The sequence below is a fragment of the Adiantum capillus-veneris genome, chromosome 19 (assembly GCF_014529385.1).
Source record: "Adiantum capillus-veneris isolate H3 chromosome 19, ASM1452938v2, whole genome shotgun sequence".
NCBI classification, from domain to species: domain Eukaryota; kingdom Viridiplantae; phylum Streptophyta; class Polypodiopsida; order Polypodiales; family Pteridaceae; genus Adiantum; species Adiantum capillus-veneris.
In genome coordinates this window covers 1,795,824-1,815,753 of record NC_140949.1, presented here as the reverse complement: position 1 = coordinate 1,815,753, position 19,930 = coordinate 1,795,824, and the positions used below count along the sequence as shown (strand labels likewise).

Here is a 19,930-nt window from a genome sequence, read left to right as displayed (position 1 = left end):
GTCTACTTCTTAACAAATCGCAACAGGAAACATAAGCAAAACTCCAAGCATATTCCAAATGTTTGTCCCTCGTTTGGGGATGGGTACCACTACTCCACTATTGGCCCCTTTATCCTATAGTAGGTAGAAGAGATTGTCTTCAAAAATGGCATTACACATGTCACGTGTATAATGTATTATATTTTTAGGTGTTATTCGAGCCTTGAGTAGCACATCGAGCCCATATGGGATATAAAGTAGGGCATACATAACAATGGCACTTCATTTAATAGGCCATACCAAATTGTAGTGGAGATATCCTTGACCAGGCTTGATTTGATTGTGATCACAACTTCACAATAATTTTATTTATTTTTATCAGCTCGTGGGGTATCTTTTATCAACTCTTGAATGATCCTATGCAATGCAAGAAGGACATAGAAACTTCTGAATGATTTTTATGCAATGCAAAAAGAAGGGGTCCACCATTGAAAACACTTCGATCTGGTGAACTTAGTGTTCGAGATGGTGCATCTTAGTTTCTTTTGGATTGCAAAGCTCTGATTGCAGGTAGCTAGGTTTATCTATAACATATTTTCTATTGGAAACCAGTTGTTGAGACTCCCATCAAATCTCTAGATTCATCAGTACTTTGTGTGTGTGTGTGTGTGTGTGTGTGTGTGTGTGTGTGTGTGTACAACTTATATGACTATATGTGATTGTAATGGTCATTGTGATCACGTCTAATGACGTATGTTTGGTACACTAAACAAACTAAGAAAAAAATTTAGACATCTAAAACAATCAAACAAGTGTCTTGTCCATCAGACAAGGACTACAAGTCTGCTACTTACATCGCTTCATTGAACGCATTTATTCCTCATTTTACCACAGACCCAAAGAAGTAACTTTGCCTTGTATGTTTCTTGTAGCCATGGAGAACACTGCCATGAGATAGCTATAAAAATACATTCTTTCTCAATTGAGGTATGATGGTGTATTATGTTCATGTTGCTGCTTCCTAAGGACCTCTTTCTAACATGGAATGTGTGTGAAATTTAAATAGACATATGGTCTGCGTGTATCTATAATATGCATGAGCATGAGATTTGTGCTTGCAATGGCTTATGAATCCATTAAAAATTTGATTCTGTGGCGATCACTGATTGGTGGAATTTGGCTAGCACATTTCTTTTATCATCCTCTAGTCAAGAGTGTGACCTCAACAAATGAGACTGGAGGAAACTTCCATTTGTACAAAATTTCTTAAAGATAACCCAAACAAGAAAGGTGCAATAATCAATTGATCCCAAAGAATCTCTAGGTTGCATCAACTAAGCAGATACAAGTGGAGATTTTGTAGGATGTTTTATTGATCTTTCTCAACTCTTTGGACTTGATGAAAACAACACCAACCAAAGCTGACTTTTGAACACCTTCATAAGAAACGAAAGATGACATAAGTTAAAAGTGACCTGCTCTTCATCATGTCCAAACGACACGATAAATAACCATGAGAACATCATAAAGAGCCACTTATAAGAGAAAACAAGACTGTAAAACGCCACCTATCCCACCAATCATAAATGAAACAAATGACACCCATTAGATACGTACACGTAGAATAATCTACATGACTTTCCTTTAAAAACTATTGGTGAGGCCTTTAAAATCAAGAAAAGCCATCTCTCAACAGCTTGAATCACCAGACGTTTGTAAGTGCAAATCAAACACACACACACAGACACATACACACACAGATTAATCGAAATAGAGAGAGTCTATACTATCACTATTCTTTGTCTATTTCTTCTATTTGGTGATTGAAGGCCATACTATCACCCTATTTTTGACCATATCACTTTGGGTAGTTGGGTACTAGGTGCCCCATCTAATTCAAATGAACGCTTCACACATAAGGGAAAAAACACAATCAATCAGGTTCTATAGAAATAAAGTACACAGCATCGCATTTCTCTTCTCGCTTGCTTATTTTTCTTAGTCAAATCTATTATAATGCATAACAAACCAACTTTCTAGGGTACTGTTGTAAAAATTGAGATTACTTTAGTTGCCAATTAATATTGCAAAATTTCACATGAACGTTTCTCGAAAAACCAGAAGAGGAATTCTTGGCATGCAAATCTACATGCTTTGAGACATAAAGTTGCCAACAAATGTGTTCATCAAGGATAATGACAAAGTCAAAAACTCATTCTTATTGATAGATAGATAGACATTTGTTTCACATGATTCCAACTAGTCCTTTACGTTAGCAAATACTATTACTACAAAAAATGATGTTATTAATGTTAGGAAGAAAATTGAACAATGATCAGATGGGAAAAGCAACCCTAGAGTTTGGTGAAAGCTAAGAAAATCACCCTCAAAATCTGGTAAAAGCTATACCTAAACTTTTAACTACTATGAGAAGCACGAAAATCTATCGCGTATCAAGAGCCTCAGAGGCCACATTGGGATCGTATCAAACCAATGCACCCTCATGGGTGGATTTGTATAGGTGCCCATCCACTCTGCTATAAAAGAAAATTCCTTGGAGATCAACCCAAAAGGTCGTCATGTCCTTATCAATCTTCCACCGTGCTGGCTTATTCAAATCTCTATCAACTGCCCCAAGATAAGCAGTTATAAGCTCCTCCACAAGCGGCCTCAATGGAAGCATAGGCCCGAGATTGTCTAGATGCTCAATAATGTCCACCAAGATATCTCTCATCAGTTGTTTGTAATTGATTGATAAAATCAAGAAGGAAGGAATCAAGAAGGAAGGCCTCCTCGATGGGGTTCGGGTCATTTATCCACCTCCCACCTCTCTCAAACTTTGTGAACCACTCAAACAAGTGAATTTTCTCATTACAAAGATCTTTGAAAATAGATAATACCCAAGCATCATCCTAAAGTCAAATACATGTGCTGGTTTCATGCAAGCGACGACTTTTAGTTATGCGAGAAGCATCAAGTTAGGGATAATAACTTTATCGACATTAACTTTGAAGGCATTCCACCTGACAATTGTGTAATGTAGATAAGAGGGGGCTGGAGGGAGAACCTCCACCTCTAGCTTCTGTGAAAAGCCACTTGAATTGGAACATCAAGTTTATACATTACTTGGTTATAGAGAACCCACCACATATTTGTGTAAGTAATGTCTAACAACTTCCTCCTTGGCCAAAGGAACTGCAAAAGATCTGGCTTTTTGCTTGCTAAATGGCTCACAAGGCCATCCAAATTCAGACACATGAATGTATCACGTTGAGCATTGCCAACTCCCGATTGAGAGCAAGAGGACTATAGAGGGTGGGGTTGGCTGCCTCGAGTGCTAGCAAGAATATTTTTAAGGAGGGAATCTCATAGACAAGATCCTTCAACCCCCTAAGCTCCTTGTTCACTCTACTTATTTTGGATCCTTTCCCTTGTGTTTTTTTGCTACAGCTTCTTTGGGGATCCTTCTTCAAGCACGAACTTTGGAGGCAAGCAAGGTCTTTTGGCTGGGAACTTTACCTCGCTTTTCAAGAAGTCATAGAGCTATTCCTGATGAAAGGGGCCCAACTTCAGTGCTCCTAAACTCCAAAGCGCGTTTGTCCTATGGAGTGTACTTTCTTGGAAGTTCTTCCAAGGCTATGATGCATGGTGCTAAAGGACAAGTGGAAAATAAAATCTATATGAGCAGGAGAAGCAACACATTCCATGAGTGCTTGGCAAAGAAAACACAGGGTGTGAGATCAATAAAATGAGGCTAGGATGTTTTTAAGGAAGAGAGAGAGAGAGAGAGAGAGAGAGAGAGAGAGAGAGAGAATTATCATACACGGAGGTCAGAGATGGCCCATGGGACCATAAAAAACATAACAGTGTTTCCTTCTAAGTGAAGGGTCTTTGGTTGGATACATATCAGTTAAGGACTGAGGGTCCACTAGGAGGGTAAAAGAAAAGAAAAGCCTAGGGGGAGTCATGTGAGGGAGGAGGCCCTTTAGGAGTTTGTAACTCATGGATGATAGCTTTACCACCTCTATAGACGGCCAATTTACCTTGCTTGCATGCTTTGTGCACTTTCTTGAGTTCATGATTTTTAATCTTGAGCTGATTTGTGGTGAGTTCCTCACTGATCCATACATTTGTTCCTTTGAGGACATGTGATTGGCGTAGCAGCTTAATCCATTCCTCCTTATCCTTGAAAGTGAGAACACAATGCTCGGGTGGCACATGCCTATGTGTATCATTGATCCAAGAGATGGTTTGTGGCTTGAAGTTATCTGGTTGAATAATGTTGTTGAGATTAATAAGCGCTTCTTTGAGGGTATCCTTGGTGGTGCACCATGGTGAGGGTAGCCCACAGATCCGGACCTTGAGGACGTTCTCTTCCTGTAGTCGTTCACGAAGCTCCATTGTCACACAAGTCTGCACCTTGGCAATGGTCGCTGAGTGAGCTTGGGATACCTTCACTTCGACTTGCTTGACTTTGTCATTGGTGAGATCGACCATGGAATCAAAGCGTGCATCTAACTCACTAAGGTGAGTTTTGAGGTCATGGGTTTCTTCCATGACTCGATCAAGAGCCGTTTGAAGTTGAGTGATGCGATTGAGTTTACTGGGGGCTGCTAGTGCACTGTGGCAAAAGTTGGCCGTGCTCTCAGAGGTGTCCTCGGGGAATTTTTCATCATTAAACTCGAATAGAATCTTCTCTGATGTGCCGTGAGACTCAATTCTAAGTAGACTCTGCTTCAAGTATCTCCATACTCTGCTCACTTTTCTCTACTTTAAGTGTGCCACCAGAATATGCTCAAAGTGCCCGCTTTGATCGCACCTTGAACCTCCTCTGATCGAGAGTACTTGAGTACTGCTTGTGGTTGTGAACTCTTGACGAGCTGACGAGCACCTTGACAAATGCTGACAAGCTTGACTAACGTTGGCAAGCTGAGAACCTGATGGGCCTCAGTCTTGTGCGCTCAAAACTTGAGCCAATGAACGTTTAGGCTAAACTACTGAACCTGTGTAGAAGCTGCAAGGTCTCCTCGATCTTGCTGGGACTGACTTGGGTGTTAACGCCTACCCCATAGGGTCTCCCCTCACCCTGAGGGAGGCATACAAAGCACAGGAAGGGAAGAAGCTAGAGAGAGAGAGAGAGAGAGAGAGAGAGAGAGAGAGAGAGAGAGGTGCAAGATCAAGAAAACACAACTCTTATTTTGGGTGCATATTGCTTTTCATCTGCACATGAACATGCATCAATAGAAGTTGTTGAGACTTGGGCCTTGTCACACACGTCCCAACAGACAAGTGTGAGCTGAATAGTGGGCTAGAATTTTTTCATTTCTCACACATTTTTTATCGATAAACTCACAAAGGGTGGTATCCATTAGGTCATATGCAGTGCCCTCAACCAATCGTACTGTGTTCTTCCTATGTGCAAGGAAAGGGCTGCTTAGGGGGGTTGCCCACCAGCATGGGGAAGATGGCCATGACATGGTAGCCAACTCGAACCCCCTACTCCTATGTCCACCGAATGGGTGTAAACCAACAAAGAAAACAACAACTGAGTTATAAGAGAAGAAAGGCAATGAGACTAGCACGTAAAAGATACACGCCAATTTAGGCAAACAAAGAACAAAATATCATGTTAGTTGAAGCATAAGATTGTCAAAGATAAGGAAATGGGGTGTTATTTGACCCAAATAGTGGAATCAAAAGTGATAAACCAAATAGAAACTAAAACAGGAGGAAAAAAAAGTGAAATTATCCAAGATAGAGAGAAAAGCCAAATATAAGAGCTCAAACAAACTTTGAAGGAAGCTCCTCCAACTTTTTGGGAACTGGCCACTTCAAAATAGCTTATACTTCAGTTTAATCCAACGTTTTTGACATACGATGCATTTTTCCTAAACAAATCAAAAACTTTCTTGAGATGCTATAAATGTTCCTCTTTTGAGTCGCTATAGGTGAAAATGTCATCTAAGAAGATAACCGCAAACTTACCCAAACAGGGTCATAGAACCATGTCCATAAGTGTCACTAAAAAACTAGGGCATTTGTTAATAAACCCAACACATACAACGTCTCTGATTGGAGTCAACATCAATTACTAATATCACTACTCCCATGGCATGTTGATCATTAAGGAAGCCGATTACCTTGACTTACTCAAAGAGATGCTCAAGCCGTTCAAAGGTCAAAGCATCACTAGCTTTCTCTTGAATGGCCTCATTCATTTCCTCAACACCCCTGTTACACACAATTGAAAAATAGTTGCAGGCCAAATTTCAACTAAATGCACTAAACATCCTGGCAAATGTGAAACTCCAAGATGTGGTGTCCATGAGAGAAATATAGGCAACACTACCCTTACATCTTAGCACATACAGTCACAAATCATTTAGAAACATTACTTATCCTTTGACATAAACCATAAATCAACTCATAAGCTCAAACCATGCAGCGAAAGACTTACAAAAATCAGAAATTAAGGAATAGTTCAATCCTCCATCAAGGGGCAACTCTGCAAGAGTAGTTACTTGACAACTAGGAGCGGTCTCAAGAGAGACAAAGAGAATAGAAACATCGTAGAACTTCTACCTACTACATATGACAAGACATGTAACAAAATAAATAACTTTCTAGTCCTATTTACTACTCAAAATTGGCCTCTTTGCATATAAAACCGTATACTACCAAACTCAAAATCTGTTTGTAATTCTTCTACTTATGGCCCATATGCCTCATTGTATCTGTTTTGCATGCACTCCTTTAATTTGTTTGGTCCATCTATGATGCTCTCTTCATAGTTTCTGAATGTCTTTTATCTACCTTCTATGTTGTCTCTTCATGGATGTGAAGGAGGCATAAACTAGCATACCATTCTCTCTCATAAGCCACTTTTAAAGTAAAGTTGTTGCTTAAGACAGAAAACACAATTATCTTTTAAGATCTCTGGCGGGGTAGACCCTTTGATCTTGTCAATAATAACTGATACCAAAAGTCTACATTGTTATACTCTAACCTTGACCACATCTGGGTTTCATTGAAAGATGCTTAAAGAGAGACCAAATCACCAACTACTCCCAAACATGGTCCAACAAGATATAAAAGCTCCTTTACAAAACACTCCGTAGTTACCTCTATTAAGCTTTGAAATGCTTTCCCCTTGAGAACCTCTCATATCAACTGCTACACCTCATTCGGCCTAGGAGTATTCAACACTATCTCATTTCCCCTCGTTAAATAATCAGTATTGCTCCTTAGATCATATGAATCCTCAGATCCCACAAAAAATACAATCAATTTTCATTTTTCAGCAACAACTTTGGCTTTCAAAACAAAAAAAAATGCCCCATAATCTTAAAGCTTGTGGATGTGATCAATAATTAGCACAACCAGTTTTCTTGTGAGAAGAAGAACCACAGACCCCAATGCACTTAATGTCTCAAATCTTAAAGATAAGGTGTTACTGAATTTTTTTTTGATTGTCAAAACCAAATTCGCATGATCTCTATTTATCTGCATAGCCACATCCTTAAATGTTGTTTCCAAGGTTGCATCTACATACACAGCTAACCCTCTTCTCTTTGCAGCCTCTATCAAAAGGGTACTTTTTCCTGAGCATGGAAGTCCATTCATCACCCAAAAGGCCCCTTCTTCCTCTTTCATTGATGCTAATGAAAAAGGTATAAGGGGCCTTTTGGGCGATGAACAAGCTCCCAGGATTACAAAAAAGTGCCCTCTTGATAGAGGCTACAAAATGAAGAGGGTTAGCTATGTATGTAGATGCCACCTTGGCAACAACTTTTGAGGATGTGGCTAGACAAATCCATAGAGATCATGCAAATCTATTTCCATAAGTCAAAAACATATTCACTAACACATCACCTTCAGGATTAGAGACATTAAGTGTGTTGGGGTATGTGGTTCTTGTTCTCATGGGAAAACCGCTTGTGCTAAATATTGATCACATCCTCAAGCTTCAAGATTATGGGGCATTTCATTTGTCTTTGAAGCCAAATATGCTATTGACAAATGCAAATTGATTGTGTTTTTGGTGGGATAAGAGGATTCATGTTATTTAAGGAGCACTAATGATGATTTCACAAGGGAAAATGAGAGAGTGTTAAATCCTCCTAGACCCAATGGAGTGCATAGTTGATAGGAGGAGTTCCTACGGGAAAATCATTTCAAAGCTTAATGGAGATTAGGAATTATTTTGTAGAGGAGATTTCATATCTTGTTGGACCATGCTTGGGAAAAAAATTGTGAGGTCTAAGTTTTATGAAAGTAGCTGGTGAGTTGGTCTCTCTTCAAGAGTCTTTCAATGAAACCCACATGGGATCAAGTCAAAGTCTAACAATGTAGACTTTTGGTATTAGTTATTATTGGTGGGAGAAAAGGGTCTACCATGCCATTCTTTTCTTGCATCCTAAGAGATCTTAAAAGATTATTTTATTTGATTTCTTAAGCAAAAGATTTACTTTAGAAGTGGCTTATGCAGAGAATGGTATGTTGGTTTATGTCTCCTTCACATCCATGAAGAGACAACATAGAAGGTAGATAAAAGGCTATTGAAAACTATGAAGAGAGAATAAAGATGGATTCAAAGAAATTAGAGGAGTGCATGCAAAATAAATACACTGAGACATATGGTCCATAAGTGGAGGAGTTACAAATAGCTTTTGAGTTTGGTAGTATATGATCTTATATGTAAAGAGGAAAATTTTGAGTAGTAAAGAGAGAAATGGCAAGTTGTTTCTTTTGTTACATGTCTTGTGAGATATAATAGGTAGAATTTCTACAGTGTTTTTAGTCTCTTTGTCTCTCTTGAGACCGCTCCTAGTTGTTGAGTAGCTACTTTTGTAGAGTTGTACTTTCACATCTGCTAGGATGTTTAGTGCATTCAATTGAAATTGGGGATGCTATTATTTTTCAATTCTGTGTAACATGGGTGCCGAGGACTTGAATGAGAAAGCTACTGATGCTTTGATCTTTGAAGGGCTTGTGGTATGGAAAAAGTAGTTCCTTGAGGAAGTCAAGGTAATCAATTTTTTTAATGATCAACATGTCATGGGAGCAATGATATTAGTAATTGTTGTTGACTCCAATTAGAGACGTTATGTACGTTTGGTTTAACAAATGCCCTAGTTTCTTTAGTGACACTTATGGACATGGTTCATGACCTTATTTGGGTAAGTTTTGTGGTTATATTCTTAGAGGACATTCTCATCTATAATGACTCCAAAGAGGAACATTTATAGCATCTCAAGAAACTTTTTGATTTGCTTAGGCAAAATGTACTCTATGCCAGAAAAATAAGTGAGTTCCTTTCATTCCAACGAAGATACAGTTTCTTGGACATTTTATTTTTGTAGAGGGTCTTAAGTTTTAAGTTGGATTAAACTCATATATAGGTTATTTTGAAGTGGCCACCTCCCAAAATTTGAAGGAGCTTCATGTTAAGTTTGTTTGAGTTCTAATATTTGGCTTTTCTCTCTATCTTGAAAATTTTTACTTTTGTTTCCTCTTGTTTTAGTTTTTGTTTGGTCTTCTTTTTTGCGTATCTCTTTTTCTTTATCACTTTTTGTTGCACTATTTGGATCAAATAACACCCCATTTTCTTATCTTTGATGTGTGTTTCAGCTAGCATGAGGTATTTTTTGCTCCCAAGAAAAGATCCTTCCATTAGTTCAAAAACTGCCAAAAGGGCTACAATATTCCGTTGCAAGAGAGGGCTATATCAACATGTGGGGAGATTCTCCCAATAAAAATAAGATATGTACAGCAAGGGCTAAATCAAGAGATAGGAGGAGGAAACAACCACACTGGTGGATGGTACTACCATCTAGGCGCGCCATGAATCATGGTGAAGAAGGGCCTTGGGTGCCAAAGTCATCAGAAGGCCTGGTGGTGCTTCCACATGCGGAAAGAGCTGCCTTGAAGTCTCTCAAACTAGCCCCTGAGTGTATGGACCAACTCCAATTAGATGTCACGAGAAGTATTCACCGGAGAAATGGATGACCTTAAAAATGCAAAAACATCAGGCTTGCCAAATAAATCACAATGTCAGGCTGTAAATGAGCTCCCAACACCACTCTCTATCATTGTTTCACTCATGAGGAACAATCTCTATGGCAGGCTTGAGAGTAGCCCAACCCTCTTGGATCACTGTCATCGTGCTAACTAAAGCCATCTCAAAAAGGAGTGTCGCACCTAACTTGTGGTGCTATGGGGCATTTCCAGAGGTAGTGATGTTGGGTCACAAGTGGGTGGTGACAAGTAGCATAGTCTATCGAGAAGACATTGTGCACCAACCAACTCCCAATTGTAGTAGCTCAATGCACAATTAGTCACTGAAACATGGTGACTCCCCTTGGCTGTATGTTGTCCCACAAGCACTCCTAGACCCGGCCAAGAACTTAGACATGAAACCCCCCTCTTGCCAATGAGTCACTATAGCAAGATGAGTCTCTCTCCGTGTTGTTAGTATGTGGTGGCCCATCTAAGCTATGTATTGGAAAAAGGGGTTCTCGGGCGATTGGCTGAAAGAAAGTAGTTTCACAAAACCCACTCCCCTAGGTCCCACTATAGCCATGTCAAAGGGAGGCTCTCCTAAGACTAGACTTGTCAATGTCTTGACTCTAGGTTGATTGGGTCAAGATCTATGACACAAGTCCTCAACCACCTCTGAAAAAAATATTCAACCACCTCTAGTGCCTCAACAATGGCGTTGTGGAGACAACCCTCCCTCTGAACCTCAAAAGACCCTGTGTTTGAGCAGGTCCCAACTACAATGAGCACCTCTATTCATGTAAAGGCCCCCATCCAACGAGGAGTTGTCAGCTCTAGAGGGGTGAACCAATCCGTTGGTATAACCTCTACAATATCTCACACATGCTTTGTGCCCACCTCATGCCCTATAGTTTGATGCTCTAGATCTCCTCAAAAAGTCTTGTAAACTATAGTCAATCGCCAAGAGAACGAGTTGACCCCTCTGCCATGGGGCCACAAGAAACACGAGGTTTGCCACCCACCATGTGGCCTCACTAAGTGTAGACCATATGGTTTCAAATAGGTGGCTCTCTTAGGCACTTCTCATTGCATTTGGGTTGATGATGCTCAAGGACATTCCGTAGCTTCTCCCAAGCCCTAAGGAGGCTCATTGCAAACCGGTCGTTTGAGCTCCTGCTTAGGCCTACTTTGTGCATCTCTGTGAAAATCCACCATATGGAAGGGCTCCCAGGGTCACTCTTCTCAGGAACTTGGGTGCGAATCTGGTCTAACAAAAGCTCTTTCCAAGGCTCCTCCCAAGGAAGAAGACCTTTGATCACAAGGTTCCCAAGGAGGGATCTACTTTGTCGTGCTAGGTCAATGATCCCAACCCTCTCTGAGACAAAGGTTAAGTAATAACTTGGTAGGAAACCTTGGCCCAAGCCAACTATGTATCTTGCCTTGACCACAAAAAGTTCCTGATCAACCTATCTAGCTAGCTAATGAAAGAGCTAAAAAAAATCAAGCAAGACATAATGTACCGTGACATTATGTCTTGCTTGATTTTTTTTAGCTCTTTCATTAGCTAGCTAGATAGGTTGATCAGGAACTTTTTGTGGTCAAGGCAAGATACATAGTTGGCTAGGTCAATGATCCCAACCCTCTCTGAGAGAAAGGTTAAGTAATAACCTGGTAGGAAATCTTGGCCCAAGCCAACTATGTATCTTGCCTTGACCACAAAAAGTTCCTGATCAACCTATCTAGATAGCTAATGAAAGAGCTCAAAAAAATCAAGCAAGACATAATGTACCGCATATGTCACGTGCACATCTAACCCTCTGTTCATGTGGACAAGCTACTTCATGTATAGGGTTCAGGTCAGCTAAGAAAGTGTTAAGGCACCTTTGTGAGCCTGTGCGCAGGCCCTACATGTCCAAGCACTTAGAGTAGTTGCATTTCATCTGGTTGCACACAGCATGATCATCATATTACAGTTAGTACCCATCAGGGGCATTTTACAGTGCACAGAATCCATTTTTCCTATTTTAGCCATTTTTCACTTATTATTATTAAGTAACTTTGTTGGGGAATTGGGTAGGGTAATTGAACCAAGGCAATATATAAGGAAACCTAGTGCTAGCACTCTTTGGTAGAGGAGGCAGTAGAGACCCAGTGTCTGACAATGCACCTTCTCAGCAAGACCCTTGGCGGCAAGACAACCTAGCATTTTCCAGCCATCAAGACCTCTGGCGTTTTTGCAGCAGAACAGCCTTAGTGTTTTCTACAACAGATTGCCTAGTGTTTTTGTAGCAGATACCTCATCAAGCCTAGTGTTTTTGGAATAGAAAATCAACCCTACCGTGCAATTTCTTGGCGATAGAACCATCACTTGCATCAGCGTTTTCAGATTTTAGCAGTTTGACTCCACACTGCAGCCCCCAAACCTCGCAGATCTCACCTTTCCGCAACAAATCCTCGCCGCACGATCAGATCAGCCAACGTTTGCAGATTCAGTCCGCTATTCATAGATTTCAGCATCTGCATTTTCAATGCATCATCGTCGTGTCGTTGTCATCGACATAGAGCCAAAATTTCATATTTGCAAAATTTAACCCCTAGAGTTTTCAGTTTTCAGCCTGTCTCGTTGTCATCGTCATCATCGTCGACAAGATCATTGTATACATTTGTGCAATCAATAGTAGAACTCTCTCACCATAGAGAGTGGGGCCCTTGGAGGAGGGTTTGACAACATTATGGTGTTGTATTCTTCTTTCTATATCTCTCAATCTCAGCCCCTTCATTCATAGTGTTTACCACTTTTTTTGGTAATCATTTGCACTCTCTCACTAAAGGAACGTAAGGCTCTCCCTTCCTAAGTGAAAGGAACCCTTGAGCACAGTTTGGAGCACTCATCTTGAGCAAAGTTCAACATTCACTTCCGTTGCACCTTACAACATAGTAGCCAAGAGCATCTAGTTGGCCACTATAACCCTGCTAGCCAGAGAGCCATGCTAAGCTCTAATGAAGGAGCTTCCTCCTAATGGAGAGGAGGAGAGGAGTAATCATCTTCTATGGGGTCAAGTCTAAACCAATATGACAACCCAAATATTGGCCTAAACTCTCTCCAGGTGACCAATCGGGCGTGGGAGCACAACCAACCAAAAATCCATTGTCTTCCTGTAGTTGATCAATGTTCCCAAGACACAACAAAAAGCCTCAAGAGCCTCCTCACACCTATGCAAGTTGGCCTCTCGGGCCTCCAAATACATCTCTGAGTCCTTTGAAAACTCAACATACAAAAGATTCTCTCCCCTAATAGGCATTTTTTGTCCTTGCAGATCAGCCTTCTCTGAAGTCAAAAATCTACGCATCACCTTAGCACACAGAAGAGAAACAAGAAGGAGGCAAGAGGGGAGCCCTATATAGCTGACCGTGTGAGCATGAAACAATCCCCTCTTCCCCCTACCAAAAGTGCCTGATTTTGAGCACACATGTAAAGAGCTCACACTCCCCTAATCCAAGCATCTAGAAACCTCATTCAATGTAGAGTGCCCTCAGGGAATTCCAAGTCAACATTGTTATATGCCTTCTCAAAATTGAGAAGAAATACCAAAATATCCTCATCTCTAAGGCATGCAAGGGAATTCGCCTCCCAAAAAGTGAAGATGTTGTCAAGGATGATGTGCTCCTTAACAAAGCCTGTTGTATAATGCTCTCTAGCCGTAGTTGGATTCTCAAACTTAGAGCCTTGCTAATATTTTTTAGACTAAGTTTAGAATAGTGATGGGTCACCACTACCAAATCTTGTCCAAAATCCTCCCTCCTTGGGGATAAGTGTCACGAATATCAATTTCTAACCTTCTAAAAGTATTTTCCAACTTAAATTGGCACTTAAGTCCATGGGGGGAAAAAAAAGAACAAGTGAAATTGATTAAGTGCTACTGGACCAACCGATCAAGGCGTGGGACCAAAAAGGGAAAGTCCATAAAAGAGCAAGGGTAATTGCTAACTATTTATCTCAGTCATAGGTACAGGTCAAGGAAGGATAATTGTATTCTAGGTAGCCTTGATCAAAGGTACAAGACAATGGAGATGGCTATATAACAATCTAAAAATAGTAAGTGACTATGCTAAGCTCAAGTCATTAGAATAACTTTTTAGAGTAAGTATGAAGTTTGGGAGGCCTTAGGGTGAAAATATAACTTGCCATAAAATGTCTAAATTTAGCAGGCTTTGGAAGCGGCTTGACGACACTTCCAAAGAACTATGCTAAGATTTTGCACAGAAAGTGGAAGTTTTAAAGCTCAAAGGGTGATTTTTATTTTTACCAAATGTTTATCATAAATTAAGAGGTAGGTTGTAGCCCCAGGTTATCTTCATAAGCCTCCAAGGTCAAATTTGGGGTCCAGATCTAATGGAACATCATCCATGTACCTCATCACGATCCATGTACCTCATCACGATCCATGTACCTCATCATCATTTTTTGCTACGATTTGAATAGTAGGTAGCTAAAACATAGACAAACACTTTTCCAAAAGAAGCATTTGAAAAAGGGTTGAAAAAAGTGGTTAAAAGATCCAAAAACAGAAGATTATCCAAAACTACCACAACAAACTGAAGATTTCACTTTTGATTGAGCAAAATCAAACCAGCCTCAAAAATATTTTTGGGGATAGGCTAAAAACATCATAGTTTATCAACACACCAAATTTTAGATCCAGAATTGATACAACATTCATGATCCATGTACCTCCTTTGACTTTTGAGGCAAAAACTATACATGCCTCTTGTAGAGACCATTGTGAACAAGACATCCCAAAGGAGGGTTGCCAAAAAAGTTCAAAAAGAGGGTCAAAAGAGCCAAAAACACTTTAAGACCAAAAACCGTCAAACAAACCTAGGGATTGACTTTTGACTAACCTCATCAAGTCCAAATCATACAAAAAGCATAGAGCTAGCACCAGAAGACCAAGAGCAAGCTGTATGTCAATTTCATCACCTTCTAGCACAAAGGTACATGGATTGCGATCCATGTTCCTTTGTCACGGATTGAGACTAGATTTGCACCATAGCTAGAGTAGGTCACACAGAGTCTAGTTGTCTTTTCAAACCTAAATTTGGACATCAAAATCCTAGTCAAAATCCCAAGCTTTCCAAGTACTTTGACAAAGTACAAGAATTGATCTAATTTCCAATCCAGAGGTCCAAACCCAAAAAAATTGCTAACAAAGCATCTATAGTCATGCTGATCGGGATGGTACCAATAAAAGTCAATTTGGCCTCCAAACATGGATTGCGATCCATGTACCCATGGTGACAGCTTGACCTAAACTTTTCTAGATCTGTAACACATACATATGGAAATATATCCCCCAAGTTCAATTTTGAAAAAACTCATCAAATTTGGGTCAAGAGACATCAAAACAGAAGAAAAATTGAAAATTGTAGAGCAGACCTAGTGTTTGATATTAGACCTATCAAAATAGTTCCAAATTCAGAAAGTTTTGAGATTTAGCTTGTGGACATAAAGTGTAACAAGCTATGTGGTTAGACATGGATAGTGATCCATCTACCCCAACCTCAAATTTTGGTGAAAATTGATACAAAGCATGTGCATAACCTTGTCTAACAACAGTTAAATTTTGAAGTCAAAATTTGATAGAGGAACATGGATCGTGATCCATGCACTCTTCATAGTGGGGTTCTTTGACTTGATGACCTTGTAAACATACTTGAGTACATCTCAAATATCAAGTTTGAGCTAAAAATACATCGAGAGACCAAGATACAAGCAAAAGTTCTTGTGCCCTGGTCCTGAGATTGTTTTGAATGGTGTTTCAAGTGCAGTTCACCAAAAATGCTCTAACTTTTGATAGACAACTCCAAATTAAATCAGGTGAAGCCAAGAAGAAATCTTGCAAGCAATAGGTTTTAAAGCCGAATTTTTCCATGTTTTCTAATAACAAACTTTTAGGGTAACCAAAGCTAGTTTCTAGAGACCAAGGGATCACAATGACCTGACTTTTGAGAGAACTGACCAGGGGAAAAAAGGGATAAGTTGCACTAAGCCAAGGTGGGCTTGTCCTAGAACATCTTGAGAGTTTTGTGTAAGCCTTGACCATGACAAGTCATCCACCACCAGGGTTTCCTACTCAACTCAGAGATATGAAAACCGCAAGAAACACACGGCAACACCTTTGACAGTGGGACTGAGAGAATGTCTAGAGGAGAGGCATACTCTAATCAACAAACCGAATTTAAGATTCATCAAAATCAATGAATCCATGACAATTCGAATGGATTATGCCCATGAGGACTTGTATAGGTTCACAAACGGGGATCAACATATCTTCTACAACTGTGTAGAACCCAATGCAAGAGAGTTGACCGACCATAAGAACCTCTATGCATTTAAGTATACAGATGCCCAAGGAGTGCAAGTTTTGATGGTAGATAAGTATAGACAAGAGTACAAACTTGTTAATCCGACGGATCTAGAACGATATACATATAGAGGTACTCCAATCTCTATTTAGTCTTTTTTTTTATGCGAGACACTTGTAGGATACTTTGACACCTTTGTGAATTGAATATTCAGCCAATTGGATTTATATTTGGGATGCTATTTTCATGCATACATAGGGCTGAAATTCACAGCCATACATAGCTTTACAGGTGCCATATTTCTGGTAGTGGCTGCATCTTAGATTTTGGTCGTTTATGCATCATTTTTTGGCATAGTTTTCTCGACATCAGACAGATACACAAATTACCTTCTACGTGCATTTTGGTAGTGATGTTGGATCTTTATGCACACACTTTTCATGCATTGAGAGCTTGGCATGGTTTATGTGTCTAGGTCGTTAGCAAGCTTGCTCAACTAGACTATTTTATGCACAGTTGATTCCAAAGTTGAGATTTGATTAATTTTTTTTTATCTGCCATATGCTATGGCTGTTATGTATACCACTGGTATGCTCTTTTGAGAGCATTTCTTTGCAAAATTTGACCACGCTTTTGGTCTAGTCCCAGAGTTATCATCGGGTGAGAGTTTTTTGGCATATTGCTTGCACTTTTTTGGCATTTGTTTGTACGCATATCATGTGTATGGCATTGAGGACTATACATTATTTATGGATACTGCTATCGTATGCTTTTGTGAAGCCATATTTGGCTTGTACAGTAGCCCCGGCCATTTCTGAGACTTGGTCCGAAAGATAGCCATTTTTTAGACTTAGCTATATGTTTGTTGCATATCCTACATTGAGAGGGTCGTGGTGAGGTTTTCTTGAGCTAGGGTATTCTCAAATGTGGAGATACTTTTGATGATACAAGGAGCTGGAGATCCCCCTTTGTGGCCTCTCCATAGGATATGTATAGAGAGGACTAGGTGCTCGTTAGCCATGATGGCTTTTTCCATGTTAGTTTAATAGTTTATGCATAGCTAGTACTCTCAATTGTTCTTGCTATTTGGTCAGAGATACCAAAAGTATGCGTTTGGTTACATTTCTTGGCAGTTTTGGTCCCTGTTTTGGTTGAGATTTTCTCTCAAAAACATAGGAGACTCTTCCAAAATTTTGCCAAAAAATTTGGGCTTATAGTTTTCCAAGATGTCGCTTAAAGAGCCTGATGTCTATGACATAAAGAAGTTTGATGGTACAAACTTTGCTCTTTGGAAAAACCAAATGCAAGATGTTCTTGTCCAGAAGAAGCAAAAGTTTCCTATTATGTACAAGAAAAGAGCTGAGCAAATGGACATGACTCGGTTTTAGTAGGATAAGCTAGATGAACTATGCAAGTCTACTATTAGATTGCATCTTGCCAAATTTTTTTACTTTTCTGTGTTGGAATGTGAGTCTGCTTATGTGGTATGGCAAAAGCTATGCAATACCTATGAAAAGGATACGGCTAGCAATAAAGTTTTCCTAATGCGGAAAATGTTCAACCTTTGTATGCAGGAATCTATTAGTGTTGTTATCTATATCAATGATTTTGACTCTTTGTTTGTTTAGATACGTGCGTAGTGCATGAATATGGATGATGAGATGAAAGCTATCTTTTTGCTTTGCTCATTACCTCCATCATGGGATATATTTTGCATTGCAATAAGTAACTCTCTACACCTAATATTACATTGTTGTATAATGATGTCACTAGTTCTCTTTTGTCTGAGGAAATGCGACAAAAGTCTATGGGTAGCTCGCATCATGGCAAAGCTCACTATGTGCAGAAAAATGGGAAGTAAAGAAAGGGTCATGCTAAGCAGCATGATGCAAGTAAAAAGATGGCAAGAGGGACTCATCCTGTGTTAGGTCAAAGTCTTGTGGAAGTTATAAAAATATTCGATGCCATTATTGTGAGAAATATGATCACACGAAAAAAGATTGTCATGCTTGGAAGCGTGATAAGGGCAAAGGCAAAAGTAAAGATAATGATGGTAAAGAGGAGAAGTCAAAGAGCTCAGTGAAAATTGAAGAAATCAATGTGGTTTCAGACGACTGTGATGCACAAGTTATCAATATGTTGACAGAGATTGATGATGTGTTCTTTGATGCACATGAATCTCTATGATTGCAAAGTTCATTGCCAGATAAATTGCTTGTCAATGGTGAGGTGTCACACACCTGGTTACTTGATTTGCATGCTTCTTTGCATATTACTCCGCATAAAGAGTGGTTTACCACCTATGAGGAGACTATTTGATCTATCACACTTGGAGGCATCTATGCCCGTGACATCGTGGGTGTTGGTGACATTGCTATGGTTATGGAAAATGGCATACATTTCATGATCCACAATGTGCATCATATCCCAGCTTTGACACGTAATTTGATTTTAGTTGGTCCCCTTGATGACTTGGGTTACAAAGTCACTTTCTTTCAGTAGTCTTGGCGTATTGCAAAGAGAAACTTGATGGTTGCACAAGGTTCAAAGTGGGCTCCCTTTATCCTCTTTATGTGACAGCCTGAAAAAATGTTCTATGTGTAAGCAAGCTGCCAACTTTTGCATTTTGGCATAGCCAGTTAAGACATATTTCCAATAAAGGAATGGAGACTCTTTCTCATTTGGGTTACTTGCCTTCTCTTTCATTTTTTGAATTTCCTTTCCGTGAGCACTTTCAATATGGGAAGCAAACACATCCTTCTCGTAATGCGTCATTTGAGAAAGAGCGTAAACATTTAGAGCTTGTGCATAGTGATGTGTGTGGCCCTATGCCCACTAAATCTCTTATTTTGTCACGTTTATAGACGATGCAACACATAAAGTCTGGGCTTATGCTATGAAGTCCAAAGATGAGACATTTTCTTGTTTCAAGAAATTCTTATCTAGTGTAGAGACTTAGTCTGACCAAAAGTTAAAAGCTTTGCACTCAGACAATGGTGGAGAGTACATTTCCAAGGACTTTGCAGATTTTTGTTCAAGAAGGGGAATTAAGCGTGAGTTCACAGCTCCCTACTCTCCTTCACAGCATGGTATTGCTAAGAGGATGAATAGGACCATCCAGGAGAGGATTATGTCTATGCTTTCACAAGCTAATTTGACCTTTTTGTTCTTGGCCTGGATTTTGTATTGCTGATAGATATTGGTAAGCCGTCTTGTTACAAAGAGGCCATGCTAGCCAAGGACAAGACTCAGTGGGAGCTTGTGATGAGAAGTGAGTTGTTCAGTACTAAGAAAAACAAAACTTGTGTAACATTTAATGGCCGAGTAACTTGTGTGTAGCGGAAAATAGCATGAACATAGTGAGCATTTCATTAGAATAGATTCCTAATGAGAATAACAAGAGTGCTTGGGTGGAGAGAGAAACAAAAAGCATAACACCTAGTTAGATAGCATGAACAATACTTCAAAAGAGAGAGAAATTAAACTATTGACAACATTTGAGGGCCAAATTTACATGGAGCCGGTCCCCCCTCCAAAAGGCTTTGTATTATAAGTTTCTCCCAACAAGAGAGACATTTTACAATAC

At 39.7% G+C, this 19,930-nt stretch overlaps 1 protein-coding gene across 1 annotated transcript; it reads right to left on the bottom strand.

Annotated features, from left to right (window-relative positions):
• Positions 1-3,799: 3,799 nt before the first annotated feature.
• Positions 3,800-5,142, bottom strand: LOC147433460 (uncharacterized). The gene has a single exon (XM_086489724.1). The coding sequence runs from the start codon at positions 4,534-4,536 to the stop codon at positions 3,934-3,936; it is 603 nt and encodes a 200-aa protein (XP_086345850.1). The 5' UTR covers positions 4,537-5,142; the 3' UTR covers positions 3,800-3,933.
• Between the last annotated feature and the right edge of the window lie 14,788 nt (positions 5,143-19,930).